The 24,507-nt window shown below is 33.3% G+C and overlaps 1 protein-coding gene across 3 annotated transcripts in view; it reads left to right on the forward strand.

Annotated features, from left to right (window-relative positions):
- Window positions 1-24,507, forward strand: part of LOC111000143 (ankyrin repeat and fibronectin type-III domain-containing protein 1) — a 114,492-nt gene that overhangs the window by 80,364 nt on the left and 9,621 nt on the right. For 2 of the 3 annotated variants that reach the window (XM_045629791.1, XM_045629793.1), the window contains 3 exons: window positions 22,326-22,466; window positions 22,570-22,648; window positions 23,057-23,160. In XM_045629791.1, coding sequence (XP_045485747.1) covers window positions 22,326-22,466; window positions 22,570-22,648; window positions 23,057-23,160 — 324 coding nt within the window. Of the gene's footprint in view, window positions 1-6,818; window positions 7,171-11,285; window positions 12,053-22,325; window positions 22,467-22,569; window positions 22,649-23,056; window positions 23,161-24,507 lie in introns of those variants that run through there. The other variant, XM_045629792.1, reaches the window with a different exon arrangement.

Raw genomic sequence — 24,507 nt, forward strand, 5'->3', positions numbered from 1 at the left:
TTCATTAAAAATGACAGCCCTTCCAGATACTGGGCGAAACTGTCAAGTCCAAAACACAAAACTGACGTAAATAATGGACGAAGTTTTACACTTTGCTATCAAACAACAGTTTAGCAAAATTTATTCCGACAGTGCTAAGTTCAAAAGCTTTTAAACACGTTATTCAGCTTTATCGGTTCCTGTGTCTAGTGCGTTTACTTACTGTCTAGTGCAAGTTACGAATATATAAGACCTGTAAGGAAAAAACCGTTTTTAGACAGACTTTTATCTTTCATTTAATCAAAAGGTGGGTAATTTTATTAGAAGTTGTCAACTAAACATATTATTAGAGGAAATGTTGCGTTTCAACTAAAGAATTCTTTGTCTCATTCTGACATATAGTTTTTTGCTGTATTAAAAAGAGACCGATTACCAAGAGAAGCTTGTAATTTCACAGATTTGTACAGTATACCAAGTGAAATTAAAGTCTCAAAATGTGTCTCATAATTTATTTATCATCGCTTGGATAAAATAACAAGCAGCAGGCGACCTTATCGCTTATAAGCGATCTCTTCCAGGTAGCCCTGGTAAGGAAAAATAAATATTAAGGATGGAGTGCAAAATTTGAATAATTAAATTAAAAATAATTACAGATTACACTGTAAAACTAAAAGCTAATCTTAAGAGCTATGAATCGCAATGATAGGGAAGGTATGCTAGGTAGAAAAAAAAATATTTATTAACGATGAATAAAATTTAATTTTTGAAATTGACCGGAGGAAAGTGAAATGTTAAGGAAAATTAAACCTTATTTAGATCTTACAATAAGTATTTATTTGTTTAATCCTCGCAATAAGCGAATCGATACTTCGCGTAGAACGACGACACGACGTCACACGAGACAAAACAATCTTTAACTATTCCCGAATTATGACGTTCCTGGAGGAATTCCCAAGCAAAGTTTTCGCTTCATAACGTACAGAGATTTTAACATTCCGTTGGCTTCCTTAACCGTATAAACGCTTTTATAAAGATAAGAAATGGAGTTGAATTAGCTTTATTGATGCCTCTTTTTGTGCTCCACCTTTTATGAAGAAAAATATCTACATGTATGGAAGTTCCAATTAATTAGCAATAAGATCTTATTGGATCTGCCATCGTTTCCTTTACAGATGAAGGTATAAGAAGCTGGTCGTGGCCAAGACTTGACTGTAAGGTGCTGAATTACGAACGGAAATGAAGCGTTCAAGATATAATAAAAAATAAAAAATGAATACAGACTTTTTATTATTATTATTATAAAGTGCAAATGATTCACTTTCACAGTTTTTATTAAATTTATAGTGAGCTTTGTTTTGTCTGCAATCGAAATTAAAATAAATCTATCTTTATTAAATCGTTCCTGGATATTTATCGTAACAATGTGGAGCCCATATTAAATTGGAGTTAGAGCACTTAGACACTCATATATTAAAACTTAAACATTACGATAAAATATACAGTATTTACAATTTTCTTAACCTACATAGTAATAATAAAAAAAGGGAAATTAAAAAAAAAAACAAATGTGTCTTCCCTGTGGATCAGTATTATTAACGATGGCAGTATTTTCTCACTTTTTTGCGATACTTATTCGTTGAGTGAGGATAGCAAGCTTTGGGTTCACCGATACTATCTACAGGGCACCTTAAATCTTTAATTAGCGCCTGTGCACTTGAACTCCAGGGCCCAAGAGTCTCTACTCCAAAGGGAACTAAATTGAAGTTGTAGGAAAGACTTGAATATTTAAACCAGTTAAAATTTAGTTGGTTTAATTCCATATTTCTGAGTTTTACCCAATTCAATACGTATATTACCATAATACCCTACAAATCTAAAACAAATGCCTAATGCATCGCGTGCAAGTCGTTCGTATATCAAAGTCCTAACTGCAACTTCGAGACAGGTTTAATGGCGACTTTGCGGTGTCATGAATTACCTGATCTCTCCCCCCGCCCTTGCCCTAGACAGAGTGCTTCCTCCCAATGGAAATATAATTCTTCTCAAATGTAGGTTCATCGTGACAGTCGTATCATAGTTTCACTAATTTAAAAACTAGCTTTACACGGCAATAATTTTTTAACTCTAATTTGGAATTCTAATATTGTTTTTTTTTTAAATTGGCGTTGAAGATTTTGAGTTAATTATTTAAAATGCTTAAGTTTATAACTATTGCCATAAAATAAAATAAATATAACACAGACCACGTGTTCGTTAATATTTTGCAAAACAATCAATATCGAAAATAGACGTAAATCTGACAATGTGGAAGTCCAAACAAAATTGGTGAATCCTATTTCTTATTTTGATGACACTTGGCGCATGAAAGTATTTTTTTACGCATGAAACGTCACGATGTGCAGCGTTTTTGTCGAAGAAAAGGGAGAGAATGATTGACACCCATTGAGAGAGAGTGAGAAAGGGAGATCGAGAAAAAATACACGCTATTGGTTGATGTAATCGTTTAATAGGTACATATGAGAACTTTAGACAGAAATTCTTTCGCACAACGTCTTATACAGTAAACGCAGATTATTTATATATTTATATTTACCACGTATACAGTGTAAATATAGATATATAAATACACGGAGTGATCATATACTGCTACATGATCATCTATAATGGGGCTTAGTAATAATTCATTTACAAAGAAGTTTCACTTCTGACATATGTACTTTGTACGCACACATTCAAATTGTAATATAAGGTAGCATAGATGAAAGTAGTTATTTCTACTGTAAATGTATCCTACAAATGTAGGATACATTTGGAGGTTTGTTATGAAAAATTCCTTCCGGTATTCGGACACCAAACAATGCGTTTATCTTTTAAGTTATCAGAACAAAAGTGGAACTTATTGAAGTCTAAAGTCTAAAGAAAAAGTCTAAAGGGTCTTAAGCTTTGTGCATATGGAACAAACCGAATATTTTTTTAAAGGTTCTCAAGCAATTGAATATTCCTCAGCTCCATTTCTCTTTAGTTTATGCAAAACTATTGTCCATGTTTAGTATCAGCAATCAACGTTTCACGTATTTTTGCATAGTAAAATAATTTGGAAGATAAATGATACTTTATTATAATTTTTAACTATCAGAAAAATTTAATTTTGGTATTCAACTAAGCTTCGAAATCATGACTTAATCATGGTTCAGAATCACAATAGGCTTAAGATATTATAATTAAATAAATAATTTTGGTCATCCTTTTCAAAAATATTCCAAATCAAGTCCAATTTAAACTTTAACTCACAAATTTTCCTGTCTGAAACAAACCCAACTGAATGTAATGTTTAAACTTTTCAAGGAGAAAAGCGTGCATTAGGCGAGCACAAGCTTTCAGCTTTCAATTTTATGTTCAAGCTTCGCGTGGGCCGAGAATAAAAGGTGCCACTATAACACAGTAGTACAGGGATATCAAGTTTCCTTTCAATGACGACATCCCTAAACAAAGGTTGTATTGTTTTGGACATAATACCTGCAAACGGAGTGACAGTACCTAATTATATTAGTGTTTAGAAATTCGACGCGATCCAATCTTTATAGACTCTGAAACAAATCTAATTTTAAGGGTCTATGTGTCCTCCCAATTCAGAATTACTTTTTCACTTGCGTTAATTTGATAGCGCGATGTTATACATATAGCTTGTACGATTCGGAAGTGTTCAACAGAACAGTCATCAGTCATATAATATTGATTATTGGTATCAATCTGATTTAAATGAAATATTAAAAATACGTTAAACACAAAATCCCTGATCTATTTTTTTTTATAGAACAGGGGCTAACGGGCCGGAGGCTCATCTGATGTTAAGTGATGCTGCCGCCTATGGACACTCTCGATGCCAGAGGGCTCGCGAGTGCGTTGCCGGCCTTTTAAGAATTGGTACGCTCTTTTTTTGAAGGACCCTAAATCGAAATGGTTCGGAAATACTTTATTTAATGATTCCATTAAATACAGTGGGTATTTTTCTTTCGTAGTCAACATTATGGCGTCTACATTTATAAAGACGCACTTCTCTTTTATAGCTTTACCCCATAGAAAGGTTGGTTTTTGTTTACTCATGGATTAGATGTTAATTTATTACGATCCGGACGTAAAGTTAATACTATGGGATAGAATCAAAAATAGTCGATTGCTTGGGTCCTCGTTGGCAATTAAACCAAGCATATCAAAATATACGACTTTTATACATTGCTATGGCTATGTATTTTTTTTTAAACCAGTGTACACACGTAAGAACCTTCTTTATGACCTTATTTTTTTTTCGAAAAATTATCTACTACTTGCAACTTTACATAAATTGGTTAAGTAAAGTTAAATTAGTTAAAGTTTAACAAAAGGCTTTTTATATCATAGACATGAAACACATAATACAAATTATTTCATTTTACGTTATTACTACTAAGATAATTACAGAATTTCAATAATTGTAATAGAATTATTGTTATCGTTACTATATATTTTTGTTATTAATGGCTTCGAATCTCTTGAATCAACCGTGACAAGAAAAAGATGGCGCGTAATGTAAAATTGCGACGCGTAACCGAAAAATGTGACGGTCAATTTTATTCCAACGCCGATAAAGAAATTTATTTTCAAAAAAGTAATACTAACAAATTACGAAACTTAATCTAAAATAAAATAATCTAAAAGATAATCTAACGGCTCATGAATCACACATTTAATGCATCAGATCATACGTCGATTTGGAAGAAACGAAACACTTTCTAAGTTACTTCGTCTTGGTATTAATTATTTTAAATATATATTATATTATTATTATTCAGCAGTATTATCCTCATGGCTTCAGCGTGCGACTCACATCCCTGAAGTCGTAAGTTCGGCCCCCGGCTGTGCACCAGTGACTGTCTATATGCGCATTTAACATTTGCTCGAACGGTGACGAAGAAACCGACTTCTCTTAAATCCAAAAAGTCGACAGCGTCAGTCAGCCATAGCATGCTGTTCATGTTCAAATTATCATGCAACAGATACAGAAGTCTGAGGTCTAGACCTAAAAAGGTTATATCGCCAGTGACTTTATATATTTTTTTAGTATATATATTACTTCTCTGTATGTATGTACATATGTACTATGTAGATACATTTATTTTGCTGGTTTAAGCGATTAGGTACACATTCAAATAAACTTATTTACCTCAATTGCTTGGCGTTCTGAGTGGTTTGACTTTGACCACGACTGTACTCACGTGAAACTAATAAGATACATTTGCGTTTACGTTCGTTAATGAAGTTTTATTACAATTCCTTTGGAAATAAAGGCTTTAATGCGATTTTAATGGCATTATTGTTATAGTGGTTTGCACACAATCACACTTAGATCTCACGGGCCAAACACCATGTAGGAAATGAAACACGAATCTTGCTCTTTGTCTTCGTTCACTCGTAAGAACATTTTTCCCAACAGTTTCGTAGTAAATCGCTTCCTTTAGTTCTCTTTAAATTTCGTCAGGATATTAACCTACTTCAAGCATAGCTTAAGCTATATTTTGTAATTAAATATGGTCTTCCCCATCCCATAAAAGAAGTGGAAACGACCAGTTTATTGGACCGAAAATTAATTGAATCAATACGTTCCTGACAGGAAATATGGTAAAGAAGAACATGTGATGCACTGAAAGAAGAATCGTAAGTACGCGACCAGGAGTGAAAGAACTCATACAATACTTTTGTTTCAATTGTCCTATTTTTACTGTATATAAAAGGGGCAAACGGGCAGGAAGCTTACCTTATGTAATGTTTATTAAGGGCTTGCTTGTTGCGAGTTGCAACAAATCGATAAAACTTAATTATATTTGTTGTCATTACTACTACTTAACATAACAGAACGTAACATTTATTACTTACGAAACACACATACACAGAAACATACAAAGAATAAAAATAATAATGAAAAAAGAAAGGAAAGAAGTGAAAGTGTGCGTTCTGTGGTTGACATTGGCCCTGGCTGAGAATTATGCTGTGGAACAGACTTATTCTATAGCGCTGGTCTTTCTGCCAGTCACCACAATGGTTAGTTTACTTCTGCAACGTTCTAAAGTAAAATTACTACAGATTGTGGTTAGTCATATAATGACGATGGAACTTCAACTTAATAACGAACAAATTCAGATTGTAATATAAAAAATAGAGAATATTAATTTAAATACACTTCATTAATTGGAACTATGTTATATGAATAAGGCAGTTCAGTTAAGTAATAAATACAATACCTATCTGTTATACTTACTAATTATTATAGTTACCGGTAACTATAATAATTAGTAGGTATTGCACGAGTTAGATACTTTCACCCTCAGACCCATCGAGCGTGGTATTCCATTGTTAACTTTTTGTTGTTACACACACAGTATTTTTACGTCATCGTTTCATGTGTAAATAAAATATATTAATAAAAGTAGATAACTTGTGGCGATTCCTTAATTAAAACCTATATTTTATACACAAACAAAAAACTTAATACAACTTATACTCACGCCTATATAAATACTTGTATATATATGGTATAGATATTGCTTTAATGCAAATTGTAATTAAAGTATTTCTGTGATATACAATACATAAGTAAAAATAAAATGATTTATTTTTAAAATACTATTAAGTCTGAAGTGCGAACGATCGCTATTCATTCATTAGTTTTACAAAGGCCGTTGACTGATGCGCAAACGCCTAGATGTTGGCCCTACTGACAGAAAGCATTCACTGTCCTGTTATTGGTGGCCTTGCCGCGTGTTTTGTTTCGCAGCAACTTCACATTAAACATGTGTTGTGACTTGATTGCGATTGTACGTTATATGGTTCAAAACTTTTTTAAATATTTTTAAATCCTATAAAATCCTTGTGTTTTCAACAAATTTAAGTAAATATGGTTTAGTATACAAAATGTATTCGGTATTAGGCTATGTTTGTGTTATAAAGGACTCTTTTGACGATACTTTGCTGTGTACAGAGTGAAAGTGAGGTGAAGTTGAATTATTTTGTGTAGTGTTATTTATTGCTTTGTTTTAATCATTAACAATTGTATAATACAATAACTATACCTGATTATTACGTTATATCGATACCCGGAGGTCGAAAGCAGCTTCATTTAGTTCTGCTATCACAATGATTTAACAGCCGTTTACAAAGGTAATTTTCTCAGAATTTTAACAGATCTGACCAATTTAAGCTGGACGTAGACCTCGTGATTCCCATTTTAGGCTGTACACGGTCTACGATATTTCTATGTACAATTAAAAAAAAAGTAATTAGTTAACGACCGTATGCGGTGAATTAGGATAAAAATCATACGACCCGACAGCAAGTACGAGATAAAGTTACTAAAAACTTTTCAATCAACGTAATATTTGCATTTTGTTTATAAAATGTCGAAACTGTCTGCACAGACTTGCCTGATTGAAATTTCACACTTTAATCCCAATGAATGCAATAGCTTGGTAATTACAGAATATTTGAGTAAAAGGAAACAATAAGCCACATTTAAAACAACAGGAAACAGAATCTGAGAATACTCTATATTTATTTCAGTATTATTATATTTTATTTATTGATTGTTTCATAGTAGAACTGTGTTTAATGAAATTAAAAGTATAATTATGCTGGGATTAAACACAGTATCGGCCTAACATACTAACTACCATCCTAAAAATCCTACATCACCATAGAGGTCATATGTACAAAAAATTGCAATCAAACCTAATATCTTTGTTAATTCAAGGCATTTTAACTACTGAAGGTCCTATGTTAAATTACTATTAAAACAACTCATTTCATTTTAGAAATAGGGTAAATTTGTTTATAATTAAAGTCAATAACATGTAGCCTGTAATCTCCTTTATATAATATAAAACCTAAGCAATAAATTAAATAGTACATACAAAAATATGTCAATATAGACACATTAGCTAAATCTGATTTGTTGGACAATATAGAAATGTACACAATGCCACATGTGGCCTACATTTATTCAAATTTACTTATTGATATATGATTTGTGAGGACTTAAATCTGTTTGAATATAGCACAATCTATATGGTTTTATGTGTATACTTATCAATTTATTTACCTTAAATAACTAAACATGACATAATTATCAGGTTTAAATATTGTTTTGATTAAATGCCATGTTCATAGATTGTTATACAAAATGTTATACTTTAACTGTAGACATATAAAACTTGATTTCAATCTCTATTCTTAAGTAATCCACTTTCTAACTTAGACACAATGTACTGCCAAGAATCAATGCCATATTCTTAAATAAAATGTACAAACAAAACATATGGTACAGCAATACAAAACTTGAATAAAATCACTTTTTTTAATTATGAAGATAATGTATTCATGGTAACTAACATTTCTTGTTAAGGCTATTTATTTGTATAAATCTTTATATCATTTCACATGTGCATTAATCTATTTTTGTAGGTAAGTGAATAGGTTGTATATTTCAGTCCGCTAGATAATTAGGATTAGAATTTTGTAAACATTTTCTTGACAAAAATACTATTTTTTTTATAGATACTATATAATATACTCTAGTAATTCTGAATTACTTCAATCCTCAATATAACTTCGCTTTTATTTACATCTATCATGTTTAGTAATAAAAATGGACGTTTAATCAAAAACAGTTGTAAAGATCGCGTGTCCGCATAACGAACAATAGGATTTTAAAAGGTTACATATAAATAGAAATGCGTTGCTTTGTGGTTGAATAGTGGACTTATGCCCAACAAATTGAATTTTACATTGAAAAAAAGTCAGTGACGCTACATTGTCTGGTTTCGTGTTCATTCGTTGATTTTTCTAATAGGCTACTTTTGAGTCTAAAGCATGCCGGTTTACTAACGATTGTTAAATTCGCACATAGATGTAAAGTCGGATGATGCGATATCGGGTAATGAACCTACAACCTCTACGATGCATGCCACTAGGCAATCTTCGTCAGAATTTTTACAACAAACAAACAAAAATATCTTTATTCATATAGTTAAACAAATACAGTTATGAACGTCAAAAAATTAAATTAATTGTGAATTTACACAACACTTATTAAATTTAAGCGCATACATAAAAATAAACCATAAATGTTTCTTTTCGATTTTTGTGAAACTGTCCAGACGGAAATCTGTAATCCAGTGACTGTTCGTAGATTAGTGAGATTGAAATTTTGACACTTACACCGCGACACACAAATTTTATGCTTGTCTTAATACTTCGTTTAAGCACCCGCTTTTAAATAAACGATTACTAACTTAAGTAAAATAAAAGAAAAATAATTTTTGAATTTGATTTGAAATGTAAGTTGGCTGCGAAAACGCAATAGCGAACCATTGTGGACGCCCTCTGCCTCACCTAGGTAATATTAGAAAATAAGTTAACTAGCCTATGCTTTCTGACATAAGTCCAACGGGCATGAAAAATCATTCTTGAGCTACTACAGATTAGACATACTATTATTTATACTACTATACAGTGTCAACTTTTATTCGTTTTTCTTCGTCATAGAGACCTTTTTTACAGGGACAGGAGAGAAAAACATCAAATTGAACCAATTACAATAATTTATATATCTATAATAGATAGGTGACAATGGTGCGTTTAGTAACTGAGACAAAAAATTCCTGCAGGCAATGTAATCTAAGAATAATGGCACATGTGTTAATGCAATTAGCAATAACAAAGGCGAGACGGCTGTTTATGACATGGTGCCTTATTAGAAATTTCGGCACCTCAATTGATAAGTTTTGTAATCTGATTAGAAAAACAATTACACTTAAAAAAAGTATGCTGTTGATGTCTAAATATGAAAATATCTCTTAGTAATATAGAGATGTATGGATTTTGTGTTAAAGCAACCAAACTGTATATGATAATTATTTACCATAGATATTCTATTATTTATTGGATTGAGTTGCAAGTGTAAGTAAAGCACGGTGCATTAAACCAATGTAACTAAAATTATGTTATGTGATGTACACACACGTTTATTACATCATAGTGAAAAACGCAAAATTTAAAATATAGCATTAGCTATCAAATGACTGTTTGATATTTTATTATAGGTTCTTGTTTTGTAGTGTATACGAAACTTTATACGAAGCCCGTGTTAACAAGTTTTAAGTAAATTAGTTCACGAGATGTGTGAAGTTCGTCCGTTATGTTCAGCGGGGTTCAATCTGCTGTACGAACTTCACTCTTAAGATTAATGGAAACTGGATAGTCTATACTTTAAAGTTTAAACTATTAGTCCGTATTAGTGAGTTATAAAAGACAATATTACTTCAAACCATGTAATTTTAATTAAGTAATTATTTATTTATCGTATTTAAAGAAATATGTCATATTTGAGACGCAAGGGACTCGGGATTTCTAAGACACCGATAATGTACCATAATCATACTCAATGAATGATTTGTTTCCTCCTAACTTGACGTAAGCTATATACATTCCTATGTCTATTTACACTCGTAATAGGAATATATATGTATTAAAAATGATTACCAAAAATTTACAGATTAGGTTTCTCCTCCATAAAATAGCATACAAAACATGTTCTAATTGCCTCCACACTATTCCTTCTATTCCTTAACCGAAACGTCTGTTCAGTGTTTTCTAATGCCTTTGTAGAGATTTTTAAACGAAATTTAGAAAAGAATTCCGCGTAGCTCCCGAATTGAATTTGAGAACGCCGCGATTTTACTGAATACGTCAAAGAAAATAGGCAAAGACAAAAATGTGCAGCTCAGCGGAGTGAATGTAAAGCTCGCTTGGAATGTTCCACGGAATACCTTTTACAATTTAATTTCCACTTTTCATTAAAACCTATATTGATAGACGTCTTTTTATACTCGGAGGTACTAGTTCTATTACAAAAGGTCTGGGGCACTATATCACTGCTGTTGTTTGAATCAACTTACATGTTTCAATATCATTTTTGCACGATCGTTCAATCAATTTGAGTGAATTGTAACTTTCAATATCAATCAATATGTCACCGAACTCACCAATCTATTGCATTCATTTATTTGCGATCTTTTATTTTTATCTCATTACACATTCGATGCGTCACGAAATCTCAGTGACATGTGTATACCAAATAGTAACATATCTTATCAGACGGTACATGCTAACGAGGACAGTTTATCAAAGTGCGCCGCCTAGGCACACCGCAAAGGTGACGGTCTGCTTCCGAGCTCCGAGGTCGAACCAGAAGTTAAATTGTTTGTTGACGTTTGTAGCATTGCGCCGCCTGACGCCGCTGCGAGTGAACGTCGGAAGCAGAACGACTTACGTAACTATCGAGTGTATAGCGTGCGCGTAGTCGATCTAGCGTGCCATGCCCAGCGGGCGGCGAGCCTGTCCCGTCGCAGGGCGATGGAAACCCTCCTCGACAAGTTCAAGAGGGAGCAGGGTGGACTGCGCCGTTCTCGCTCCGTGCGCGCTTCCCTGCGACTGATCGGCAACCGCTGGAGGTCCAAAGACGAGGCACCGGCTGACCTAGAGAAGGATCAACTGCTATTCACCAAGCAGTTACTCGCGGAGAAGGATTACAGTGTAGCGTACACGGGCGTCGACGGCACCTACCGGTCGAAAACTCCCGCAATGACCAGGCGAAAACTCGATCCGCCCGCCAACATGAGGAAGAAGAGCGGTGACGTCGACTTGGTGTTAAAACCGCAGCGACCAAAGAAGGTCGAGAAGAAATTCAGTGATCTATTTTATAAAAAGCAAAAAAGTGTTTCGGCGAAAGAGCTTCTGGTGCCTGAGAAGATCCCACCGAAGGCAGCGGCGATTCTTCATATCCATTCGCCCGATAAAGGCAAGAAGAAGAAAGCGAACAACAGACCTGAAATTGAACTCATTGCGCCTGAGGCAAGAAGACGGCAACGGCGTGGTTCGGAGAGTGATACTTGTGTGCTATCCCGCGGATGTGTTAATCAGGCATTTGTCTACAGCACCCCGCCCAAAGACAGGAAGCTGCCGCTCTCACCTTCGGCTTACTTAAGTACGTATAATAATTAAATAATAATAATAAAGCCATTTTGATTCCATACTACATATAAATACAAATTAGATGGGTGTTTGTTTTGTTATTACTTATATACTTATATAAATATTGTTATTATGTGATGTGTCCACATCGTGTTCTGCAGTATGGACCCCTTTTGGGTCTGCTCCTCTCTGCACTTTCCAGTTGTATCTGTTCCTTGCTTCCTCCATCCATGTCACCCTGTAAACCTTTTTGATATCGTCAGCTTTTGTCGTCCTCCCACGTCTCTTTTTCCTAAAGCTCCAGTGGCTTTTGCGGTCCATCTTTTGTATGTACACATTGCAATATGACCTGCCAACTACATTACAGCTGGTTTTGTGGTCTAAGTTTTTGTTCTGATGTGGTCAATATTAGTGACTCTTAGGATATATACGTAAACTCCTATCATAACATCTAACATGGTCGGCGCATTATTTAAGTCAAAAATGTGTATAAAGTGAATTATAAATCTAAGGATTAAATCCTAAAGGTCAAAAGGCAGTAAGTCAATATCGTCAATCGCAAAAAGGATTACATAGCATTACGCTACCATTAATTTATTATGCCTATAAGAAAGCTGTATGTGGTAAGGGCACAAAAACGGAACCGGTCAGTAAAGTCGAGCGGTTGTCCGGTCAACTAAAGATTACCATAACAGGTGTCTCACAAAACGTGATTTAACTATAGTGATAATAGACGTATTGATATCACGATGACCTAACCGAATTATTTATCTGCTATTGTAATCGCGATTTAATCTTTATTTAACATCGGCCATTTTGTTATGTTATATTTCGTAAATCAATAGGAGTATGCTTTAATGACATGAATGCACGTAAATTTTTCTGCTTAATAAAAGCGAATTGATTATTATATATTCTTTAGTTCTAGTTTTATTTATTACAGATTAAACCGGTTATATCATTCCAATTATGTAGAAAGTTTTCGTTTCAAAAGCATTTATATGTACTATCGTATCTAGTAGACCAATCGTTTTTTATTACGAAAAGCCGCAAAGCCAATGAAACCCGAATTGGTCCCGGCTTAATCTCGAATTTCGTATATATTCTAGTATTGATTTATATATTGTAAAAAGATGTTTGACCTGTGTGCTGTAAGGCACACAATTTATCTAAAACTAAGACACTGAAATGATGCTTTTTGATTTTAATCATACACATATTTTCAGTACTTTTGAGATAATGATTTAAACTTTATACGGTTTAAAGAATATGGTGAATAGTATTTCAATTAGTTTCCTCAGTATTAGTCTAACAGATAACCATTTTATTTACTGCATGTTATCATATAAATAATCGAAAAATAACAATAACACACTAATCTGAGTGATTTATAATAAAATACTTAGCGCAAATAGGTTGTTACTTAGCTGGCAAACACCGAATTCGATGGCCAGGCAAAACAGCCATTAGAAGCAAGTTTTTTCAGTAATGCTCTTGTCATCTGAATCTGAATTTTACAAAACAAGCATTGTTTTAAATAATATATTTATGATATGTATATACATTTCAACTAGTGTATAGCACGGAGCTATGTCGTAATATCTTCGTGTAATTTCCTTAATTTGAGATTACACCGCCCCGGTTTGTACGCCTCGTTGATTCTGCATATTTAATATGTTACAATAAATCATGAGTAACCCGTAACTTTGAAACAATAGTGATCCAATGATTAAGTAATTATTTATGATCAGGTCACCAGGCCTTTTGATAGATGAGAGGACGGGGGGAGAGGAGTTTCGCCCTTCTCCTGCCACCTATGCAGTCTACTTTGTTGATATGTCTATGCCGCTGAGGTCCCAATAGAATTGAATGCTTCGAGGGCTCTTCGATGCGGTCGTGATGGTACTACTGGTTGGTTTTAGTAGGTATAGGTCTGGAGTGAGTCATTCCCCTATGGTAGGGTACTCTTTAAACTCTACCTATCGTGACAATTAGTAGCACTAGGACCTGGGAATCGCGCAGTACTGATGATAATTACTCCATATTGATGTGAGGATTTCTATTGCGTTTGGGTGAGTACCAGCGATTCTGGTGGGTCCAGCTGAGCATTAGTATGTCCGGAATTTCTCAAATATGTTGAGAAAACCTGTATTGAACACAAAAACAAAAATGAAAACTTTAATAATTAAATCTTATTTTATTATTGAAATATTTTACAGACGCTAATCACACTAGGACATTCTTGAGTCGTGGGTGACCAGGTAGTACAATAAAAGGAATACACTTAGTACTTGAAAATATACAGTATATAAACGTAATAAGAATATTTCGCGAGTGTCATTTTCCTCATACAAATCGTGTTAGTCACTTTAATACAATTAATTTGAGTTTTGTAAGCAGGTGCATTACTCAACTATTGAAACCATTAAGCGAGAAAACAAGCATTAGCACGATCGTAAACGCAAACAGTCGGTCGTTACTCTTCTGTTTTTGTCTTTCCCACGCTCCCACCGATACAGTGAAACTCCATGTTTTCATACTTTTCCTTTCTATTTTCCATCTGTGTCTCAACGTCTCTAACAACTGTGTTGTAATTAAAACCAGTGCGTTTTTGTGACTGAGTTTGAGACGTACATTTGGTCCGTTGCCTGTTAAGTCTTGTAATTAATCCAGCCTCCCTTCTACCAGAACTAAATCCACGTAGGCCACTTCAGAGACTTCATGCGACCTCATTGCTCCGAGGATTTTTTTTCATATTTCACAGCATTCTTAGACTATGTGGATGACTAATTCCTCTGCTCTGAAACATCTGACTGTCGCGCCAATGACAAAGAGATAAACTCTATCAAGGATTGATCAATCCAATGGGGATCCTTGGATAGGAATTGATATTTATTATAAGAATTGACGCCGGTTTGGCGCATTGCAATAAACATTCGTAGAGTGAAAACACGCGACTGACAACATACTATATTAGCAATAACGGTTATAATTGCAGTGGAAAATAAGTAATCGGAAACTATACTTCGATTTTGAAATTCTATCGGGCTTTATGAAGTCACTTAAAATGATAGTCTTAAAGCTGATGCGTAATATTTCAAAGAAATCAATTTAAATCGAATTGGTTATAACTTATCATGGCCATACAGTATTATAATTAATAAATGTAACATCATGCCATTTAACCATTTGCCATTTAACAAAAATGCATATCCAACCAAAACTTTGCACATAAAGAAATTATTTAGGAAAAACAAATAAAAAATATTCATAAAATGAGAAAATTAACTTTTATAGGAACAATTAGCAAATCTGCTGTCATCTCACTTAACGAATAAACAGAAATAGTTCGTTGTATCGAGCATGATTCCTTGTAGCCCGCATTCCGCATCTGTGTTTAAATCTTAGTTTAAGCGAGTACTACATATTATGTAAATATATATTTTTTTAAACAACAAAACGTCGAGTTATGGAAATGTAATAAATTTGCGTTCTATTAGAAATTTTTGTTTTGCCGATACATAGACGTTTAATATTTGATCAATTACAAGTCTTAGATATATGTATTGCTATTCTTTTAACACATACATACTATTTTACTTGCATAAAACATTGAAAAAAATCATTGTATGAAGAATCACATAGCGCCCCCACACGCAAATCTATTATTCATACAAATATTAAGCAGAGATTGTCGTTGATAATAATTTGTCAATCTTACTAGTAATGCCATTCATAAATAAGAGTGCAAGTTTGTTTTCATTGTAATACAATAATTAAATTCCAATTAATTATTATTATGGCAACCTACTTGCCATCTCAAGTGTAACCTTACGTAAGGCACGCCTCGCACGATGCTTGCGAAACAATTACCACCAGGCCTCAAACATTGACCTTTTCGGACTGTAACTTGATGGTCCCTCATTAACTATCCGTAATTACAGTTTTTGGTGCTCAGGTTAAATTGTCACCTCATTACCTAAATAGCCGCAGCCTCCTATCAGTACTGCAGCTGTAAACTTAGCTTACAGTTTATCAAGATAATGTTTATATTATAAAACTACATCAAATGAACGGATTAACTGATAAATTCTGAGTATTTTATGTGTAAAGGGACATGTATTTTTGTAAAGATAAAAACTCTTTTATGTATGTAGTCTTTTCAGTTTTAGCTTAAAGTACATTAATATGTACAATGGTCTTTTTCTGTCAAATTGTGATGAAATTAAGAATTCGTCTCTATGCGATATCTGATAAGAAACACATAGAGAACCAAGAAAAACATTTTACTTTTCGATTAATTAAACGCTTTTAATCCGAAGAGTTCTAGATTTTTTAAGTTAAAAACATTCTTAGATATCATACCTGCCCTTAGTGTTATTAATTTGTTTTTTTTTTATTACGAGGTCACATAACTGTTCAGTGCAGACAGTTTAATATGAATGATGAGAATGGTAATAGTTGCGTTTAACCGTAAACTTTCGCAAATCTGGGGAGTCGCCGACTGCCCCAGTGGCAACAATGGTCAAAGTGTGTGACTCTCTCATCAGTCGCGAAGACAAGTGCTATGAAGTGACATGCATATTTCGTGCTCCAGTCATCTTGATCTGTTGACGCTGTGTCAAAAGAGGTTGGATTTCTTCAAATGTGGTCAGTTTGTATTTAAATTGTTATACGTGACATTGAAAATCAGTTCCGATGATAAATGTCGTGCGCGGGTGCAAGTTCCGCAGCATTGCTTCCGCATCGAGAGCTATTATTACTATTACTTTCAATCGCAAACTTACGATCAGTCATGCAAGATAAGTAATTTGTTACTATTATATACGCGTTGAATGTGTATGTACTATGAGAGGGAAACAAAACCCTCACATAGTCACATGTGAAATATGGAATACAGATTGATCTAACTAACTATAAGCTGAGTATGAAATCAACTACTTATGATTAAAATAAGCACTATGTGATAGATCTCTCTACTTTATAAGGGTTAGATTCAGGTGAATCTAAGCGCTAAATCTGATTCGTACGTCAAATAAGTAATAGATTTTGACATACGTATGACTATATTATGTCATACGTCGACTATACTGTCTTGTTTCTAAATAAAAGTTTAGAAGTATATTATTTACTCATCTGCTGTAGGGTGCCAAGTTCTTGAGATGGCTATGTTTCCTTGCGGGTTCCAATCAAACGCTTGCTTGGGCATATAATTGGAATCTCTTTGGTGTCTATGGCCCAAACATTTCCACTTGAGTCGCATGATCTGCTGGCTAATCGGAGTTTCTCGTAGCGCTTCCAAAGTTGCCTAATTGAGGCAAAGAGAGCTGGAACGCGATGTATGTGGATGCCCCATCTAGGGGTTATATGACAATATGTCAAGTCAAATATTTCATTTATTGACATGACAATGACGCCGTGAATATACCGTATAAGTTTTATATGACATGCAATACTCGTAAATAAGCATCATTATTAGTACCAATTGAAGTTAAATGGCGAATCGGTGAAATGTTAATGAATAGTGAGAATGGGAATTTGAACAACAATTGATTGCGTTTTGTTCGATTGTAAAACAATTTTACTTATTGTCTATTGTTGTAGTTATTCGTAGTCAACATAGGGAAATGAAAATGAGAGCATAGGGTTAATTTGGCGTTTAATAATTATAATTTCCATAATCTCCCCTTTTTACTGTTTTGTTTATTATTACTATATTTATTAGCATGAAACTTCTCTTCTCAAATTAGTGAATAGTTCTGTATTAGTAAATTCGGTCCTTTTAAGTGGGCTAAATATAGTATCGTTCGTTACCATACATACATATAATAACTGAAAAGTGCTACAAAAGTATAGCAAAGAGTATAAGCTTTCGCCTTTGACACGATTACGAAAAACGTACATAAATTAATGAACACCTCGGAAATCCATAAAATAAACGGGCCGTGAAAAGTGGCACAAGTATTACATAAAATAATTACGTGTTTAGTATTTAATGAGTCAAAGAGCAAGTGGTGTGAGCGTTTAAGTTGACTGCGGAGCGCTTACATAATGCCGCTTCATTATTTAGATTATTTCGCGGCCGCCGCACATCGCGAGAGGGAAGTGCTTAACATTACGTTGAAAATGCAGTAGGTTTATATATCTTACAACTGAGCGTTTTTGCCGCGCATCACCTCTGAACCACACAGAACTATTTCCGGACCAATTCGGCATAGGGTCTTTCATGAACCACGTACTGATTAAATTCCGGAACGCACTTCCGGTGTCACTTGACATCACGTGAGTCTTCTGCCCATTGACCCCATGTTATAAAAATAATCATCAGGTGGCACAATTTTAGACGGTAATTTGTTAAATAATTGCACACTCCCACGCTTAATATACTTACCTATTTAAATTTATTTATAATTTCTAAAACGACGTGTATGCATAAAATTGTACCAGAAAATATGGCATCTCAAATTTTACTCATTAATTATATTAGAATTGCTACAAGCAAGTTGCAAACATTTTAAAAAAGTAATAATTTGTACGCGGCTTCGACAAGATAAGAAACATATATAAAACGAAGTACACGATTTTTAAGGATTGATATGAATTACGTAAACTTAGTAAATCGGGCTTTTTACCCTACTGCTGCTTTATTAAACAATACAGTAAATTTTACTGTAATTACAGTACAGTGATGATGTCTACCAATAATTCGCTTATTACACGCTGTTGCCTTCGTCTGAGTGGAATTAGGAAATTATCTTCCTTTTACCTTCGCGAGCTTTGGGAGAAATATTTAATGTGACAGGTACTTTAACATACTACTAGACTATTTGAGTGAACATTTTGAGAATAATTGTAATAAACATATAATTAAATCATATATATTTAATTTTAATTCATATGAGAAATAAAGTTATTCTAACCGTAAATTATCGTGGCACAATGTTCGTTCCCATATTTTTTTTTATTTTGACATCCCATCTGGCCACTTGCCATCGACTTTTTAATAATCTAATTTTTATATACTTAGATATTTTTTCTATTGTAACGAGATGTTTTAGTTTTGTTTCCTTTAGAAATAAATATATATGAATGTACATTACATAGCAACTATATGTAGTGCAATTTATTAAGTCACTCCTGTAAGCTGATCAAAGGATACTAAACATACATTTTCCGAAGGTCAAAAAAGACGGAAGAAATTTAATACAAACACATTCATACCTATTTATTATTTCAATGGTCGATTTCACCTTGTCTTGGACATGTATCATTTGCCAAATAAGGCTATTGATCCTATAAGGTCGGAGCCTTGGTCGATCAAATCGCAGTTATGAATCTTGTGCCTTTAGTATAAGGGGCGTTTTTGTGAAAATCACTATCTAAATTATTTTTCAGTCATCGCACGTCGTGACTGACGTAGGGAATATACAATCGTATCTGATAATTAATTTCGATGAAAAGTATGAAGGTTTTTGAGCTTTGTCATAGTAACTGGGTTCAATTAAGCGTGTACGAAAATGTACGGAAAGGAAATTTACAAATGAAGATACAGTTCCATTTGAATTTAACGCATTAATATGACCGCGAAGACAATTATTAGAAAATATTATACCCTGAATTTTTTTTAATGGATTCTAACTTTGATTGGATTTGGTCGAGGAGTGTTGGCCTACTGGCTTCAGCGTGCGACACTCATCCCTGAGGTCGTAGGTTCGATCCCGGCTGTGCACCAATAGACTTTCTATCAGTGCGAAAATGACATTCGCTCGAACGGTGAAGGAAAACTACGTTAGAAAACCGGCCTGCATTAAACCCAAAAAGGCGTCGGATTGTGTCAGGCACAGGAGGCTGATCACCTACTTATCTACTAGATTGACAAATGCTCATGAAACAGATACAAACGTGTGAAGGCCTTAAAAGCTTGAAGAGCCAATGATTTTTTTTACATTATAAAAATATAGTATGAAATTATATATTACGCCAACTATGATATAGTATTTCGTCTATGTATAGATAAATAATATAAATTTATCTAGATATCAATTATTAGGGTATAATTACAAAAAATAAAAATAACATTCTCTCGATTCAACGAAATATTTACTAATTCATATTTAAAAGTCCTAAAACAACATGTATGTTTTAAAGATACAAGAAAAATATCACGTCACAAATTTATGTACATACACAATACGCGCTTCTAAATAAAACCTAATTTATATAAATGAAACTTAAACTTAGGTTATAACTGTAGCAAGTAAAAGAAAACACAACAGTAATCCAAAACTAAATAGAAACTAAAACCTCATTTCTTCAGACGGGGGAAATCGGGGGTCGTACCTTTAAACATTAAGCAAAAACTATAGAGGAAGCGTGACTGCGGTGTTGTTGGTTGCGTGTTTGAAATGCAATGTGGTATGCACGAGCGAAGTAGCGCACTTACCACGGAACAGACAATGTACTTATTCGTAAGGTTATAACGAAATAACACTCGAAAACATTGTACCTAACCTAAATTTGTTTTCTTCTATAATTTATTCGAAATTTAAAATTTTATATAACGACTGGCATAGTTATGTATAAATCGAATAGAATCGTCTTTATGATTTTTGAAAATTGAACCCTTTTATTGTAGCCAATAAAAGATTTCTAACTTCTTAAGAGGGTGCAAACATTAAAAGTTACGCTTGAACTTTTGGAGTTTTGGAAGTCAAATAATTTAATAATTTCGTTCAGACGATGTCGCTATCACAAATTCCTTAAGATTTTTTTATGAAATTTTTGATACATTTAATATTTTTATATTTAAAAACACTGTCTCTTCTGACCTCTCGTTTCTGTATCATCTTTAAGGGCCAATACACATTTTCAGTCATAGACGTGCTAGCCAGGGTTCGTACAAACTATCTTTTGTTTCTTAGTCCATTCGATAAATTAGAAATCAGCAAATCATTGATAACGAATAGCTTATAGGATCTATAAGCTTAATTACACAACACTCCGCCACCGCAGAGATAGCAGATCCAATTATCTCCATGATTAATCTAATTAATATATCTGTATTATAAGTAAATATTATTGTCAGATTGAATAGGTATATGTGCCACTTAGTATGCTTTAGAGTTTAGACTATTAATTGTATAATAGTCTAAACTATTTATATCAAGAAAAAACTAAGAATCAGCATAATGTCTACTAGTAATCCTGGAATAGCTTAAACCTAGTATAATTTCGGCGTAGCTGTTCTTAATATATGTCCTTACTATACCGCCATCCCAGTATATGCTGCCATAAGTCATAACCTAAAACTCATTGCTTGATACTTGATTGATGATGATCATTGTATTGAATTCTTTTTTTAAAGATTTTTCTGAATTATGTAATAAAAATAAGGGTGATTAAAGAAATTGAACAAATCATTTATTAAATGCTTTAATAAATCTAATGCACAGTGTAAGAAAAGTGTCTTTTTTTGGTAGTCCTAAGCTAAAAGCTAAACTAAGCTCAACTCTCAGAAGCGATGAGTTGCAGTTCTCAATATAATAATATTTTATTAATATGAATTTGGTACAAACATGTTATGGTGGTACAATCTAAAGTTCGCATATTCTGCCACACTATTGCAATTGGCTTGGAATTTTTTCTTAAAAGGATTTTTATATAATATAAGTAATATCATTATAGTAAATTCTTATATTATTTGTAGCGATAATATTTCACATAACGTTATCAATTAATATTAATTATAATGCTTCTCGCAAATAATCATTAACATAATAATATTTATATACAATAGTCGTTTAATTTAAGTCATTTTTTAAAAACTAGTAGGAAGACCTTCAATGTTTTTCGTAAATTATTATTAACCTGCCATATAAAAAATGTTTTTCCTATACAAGAATTGAATTGAACACTAAGCCATCATATTGAAGTCCTCTTGCTTCTCTTTCTCTGAAATTGTGTTTACGCTGAGAGACAAATTTTGTGCCATTTTTTGAGGCTTGAGATTCAGAGGCTATTTCAGAACACTAGAATTGAGGATGAATTAGTTCACATGTATTCTATTATTGATAATCAAGGATATACCTTGGACAGTTGAAATTTAAAAGAAACACGAAATAATGTGTTTGATTGAAGAAAGGTTAATAGAGAGATTTATTCAAATTTTTCAAAATTCTCAAAATTACAGACATATTTTTTTGGTTTCAATTCATCATCATTTGGTTTCTTTTTATGTTTTTTTCTTTCTTTTAAGTTTTATTATGTTCATTTCGCCCCGCGTACAGAATTACACTACGGTGCACTGGTGGAAGGATGCGCGGGCGAGCTTCCTTCGCTTAGTGCGTGCGCGCCGCCCGCCCGCCCACGCGCAAGAGACATCGATACACACACAGACAACCGCACGCAGATTGACATACACCAGCAGGGTATTTTTTTTTTATTAAGTTTTATTTTAATTTTTTTTTTCCATTACAATCCATAATGTAGGAAATTATTGGACACAAATATATGTGTACTTGTTTGTTGCAGCTCTGTTTGCGGCAGTAGAACATGGCTATCTTGACAAAGCTAGGAATATTCTGGACTCCACAGATGTCGATGTTAACAGGTTGGTTCTTGATTGTCATTTTAAACATTTATTTCTCTAATTAATCGCACATAAATTAGATTAAAATTCATTTAACATTTGACTATTTACACTATTCATTAGTTATGTTGATATATTTTAATGCATAATTATAAGGCGAGTTACCATTACATACACTGTTTTTATTCTAACAATTTATGAACTATTTCTTATGTCTAGCAATAATTTGTTAGGTTGGTTTTAACGAGCTTTTTTAGTATGTTGATTAATGTTACTTTATGCGCATTGTAAATAGGCGAAAAACAAACAATAAAAACAAATTTATAAGATACGTTCTTGTATAGTCCTTGTGCGAAGTCACAAATGCTTTTACACAGATCTTTTTGTACTACTGGCATAATGTGTATATGTGTATAATATCAATTCCAGCATCAACACAGACGGCCTGTCTCCATTGGACGTGGCAGTGCTCACCGGAAACCGTCCTCTCGCCACCATGCTTATGGAATTTGGTGCTAAAGATGGTGGACAGTGTATGTCTTTGACAATTTATATTATTTAAGAAAGTAATCATAGTGAGGCGTTTTTAGATCCAAAACTACCTTGTCTAACTACTACTGATTTCTGAATCTGTTTCATGATCATTTGTGCCTGACACACGCTATAAACTTTTTGGGTCTACTGTTTCCTCACGATGTTTTTCTTCACCGTTCGAGCGAATGTTAATTACGCACATAGAAATAAAGAATTGGTGCACAGTCGGGGATCGAACCTACAACCTCAGAGATGAGACTCGCATGCAAAAGCCGCTAGGCAACACTGCTCTTAATAGGATGCCAATACATATTTAAAAACAAACAAAAATTAAACAAACAGAACAAGTGTAACATTGCTTTTAGTGCCAAGCTAACATAGGTGAGCGGTTATCCAACTGTGAGGTTAGCAAATAGGATTTTATCGACTTCTCAATATCCATCTAGCAATACTCATACTGTATTGTTCTAGAATATTCGACTGCCAACATTTAAGCCTAACTGAATTACGTTAAACATAACTAAAGTGGTATCGTGTCTCTTTCCGTCAAATTGTATTAACTCTGTGATGAAAAGAGAAGAACGATTTAAACAATTACATCGATATAGATTTTAATGACTAGGGGTTCGTCATAACAGCGTTTAAATTAAACTAGTAATTATTTTATAACTCAAAACACTATCTTGACTGATAAAATTTTGATTCCAAATATCTTAATACAGAATCGACAAACATAATTATGACTGCCATATGTCAACAATGTGTTTTAATTTGTTTGCTTATAATATTTTCCTTGTTCTAGATTTGTATAAGTCCAAATCGTTTATCATGTCATTTGCAATCATTATAACTACTTATTTTTAATGTTTGCAATATCGTGTTTCCAACGACTCTAATGATATTTATCTACTATTAAATAATAATAATAATAATAATTTATTTATTTTTCTCCCTTAAACATTAACAATAATAATTCATAATATAGTGACAGTATTGGGAGACTGGTTTCCAAACTAGGTAAGAACCTGTAATATGGATAACCAGGCTTCCATTCCATAGCAAGTCATATACATAACAAAAAGGAAGTTTGTAAGGGATTGTGTATGTGAGTGTGTGTGTATTTGTGTGTGATAGTGGGGAAGGGTACGCATGCGTGTGTTAGTGAGTGTTAAAGGGTGTGTGTGACATGACAAGAACATATTATGTGGAAATTATTTTATTACTTCTAGTAGAATTTCTGTTTGATCATAGCTCAAGGTAAGTAAAAATTTATGAATTGTTTGCTTTACACATTTTTTTGTTTTAGGATATATATTGAGTGTTTTGTTGAGTTTGTTATACAAGTA

Source organism: Pieris rapae, chromosome 10, assembly GCF_905147795.1.
Source record: "Pieris rapae chromosome 10, ilPieRapa1.1, whole genome shotgun sequence".
NCBI classification, from domain to species: domain Eukaryota; kingdom Metazoa; phylum Arthropoda; class Insecta; order Lepidoptera; family Pieridae; genus Pieris; species Pieris rapae.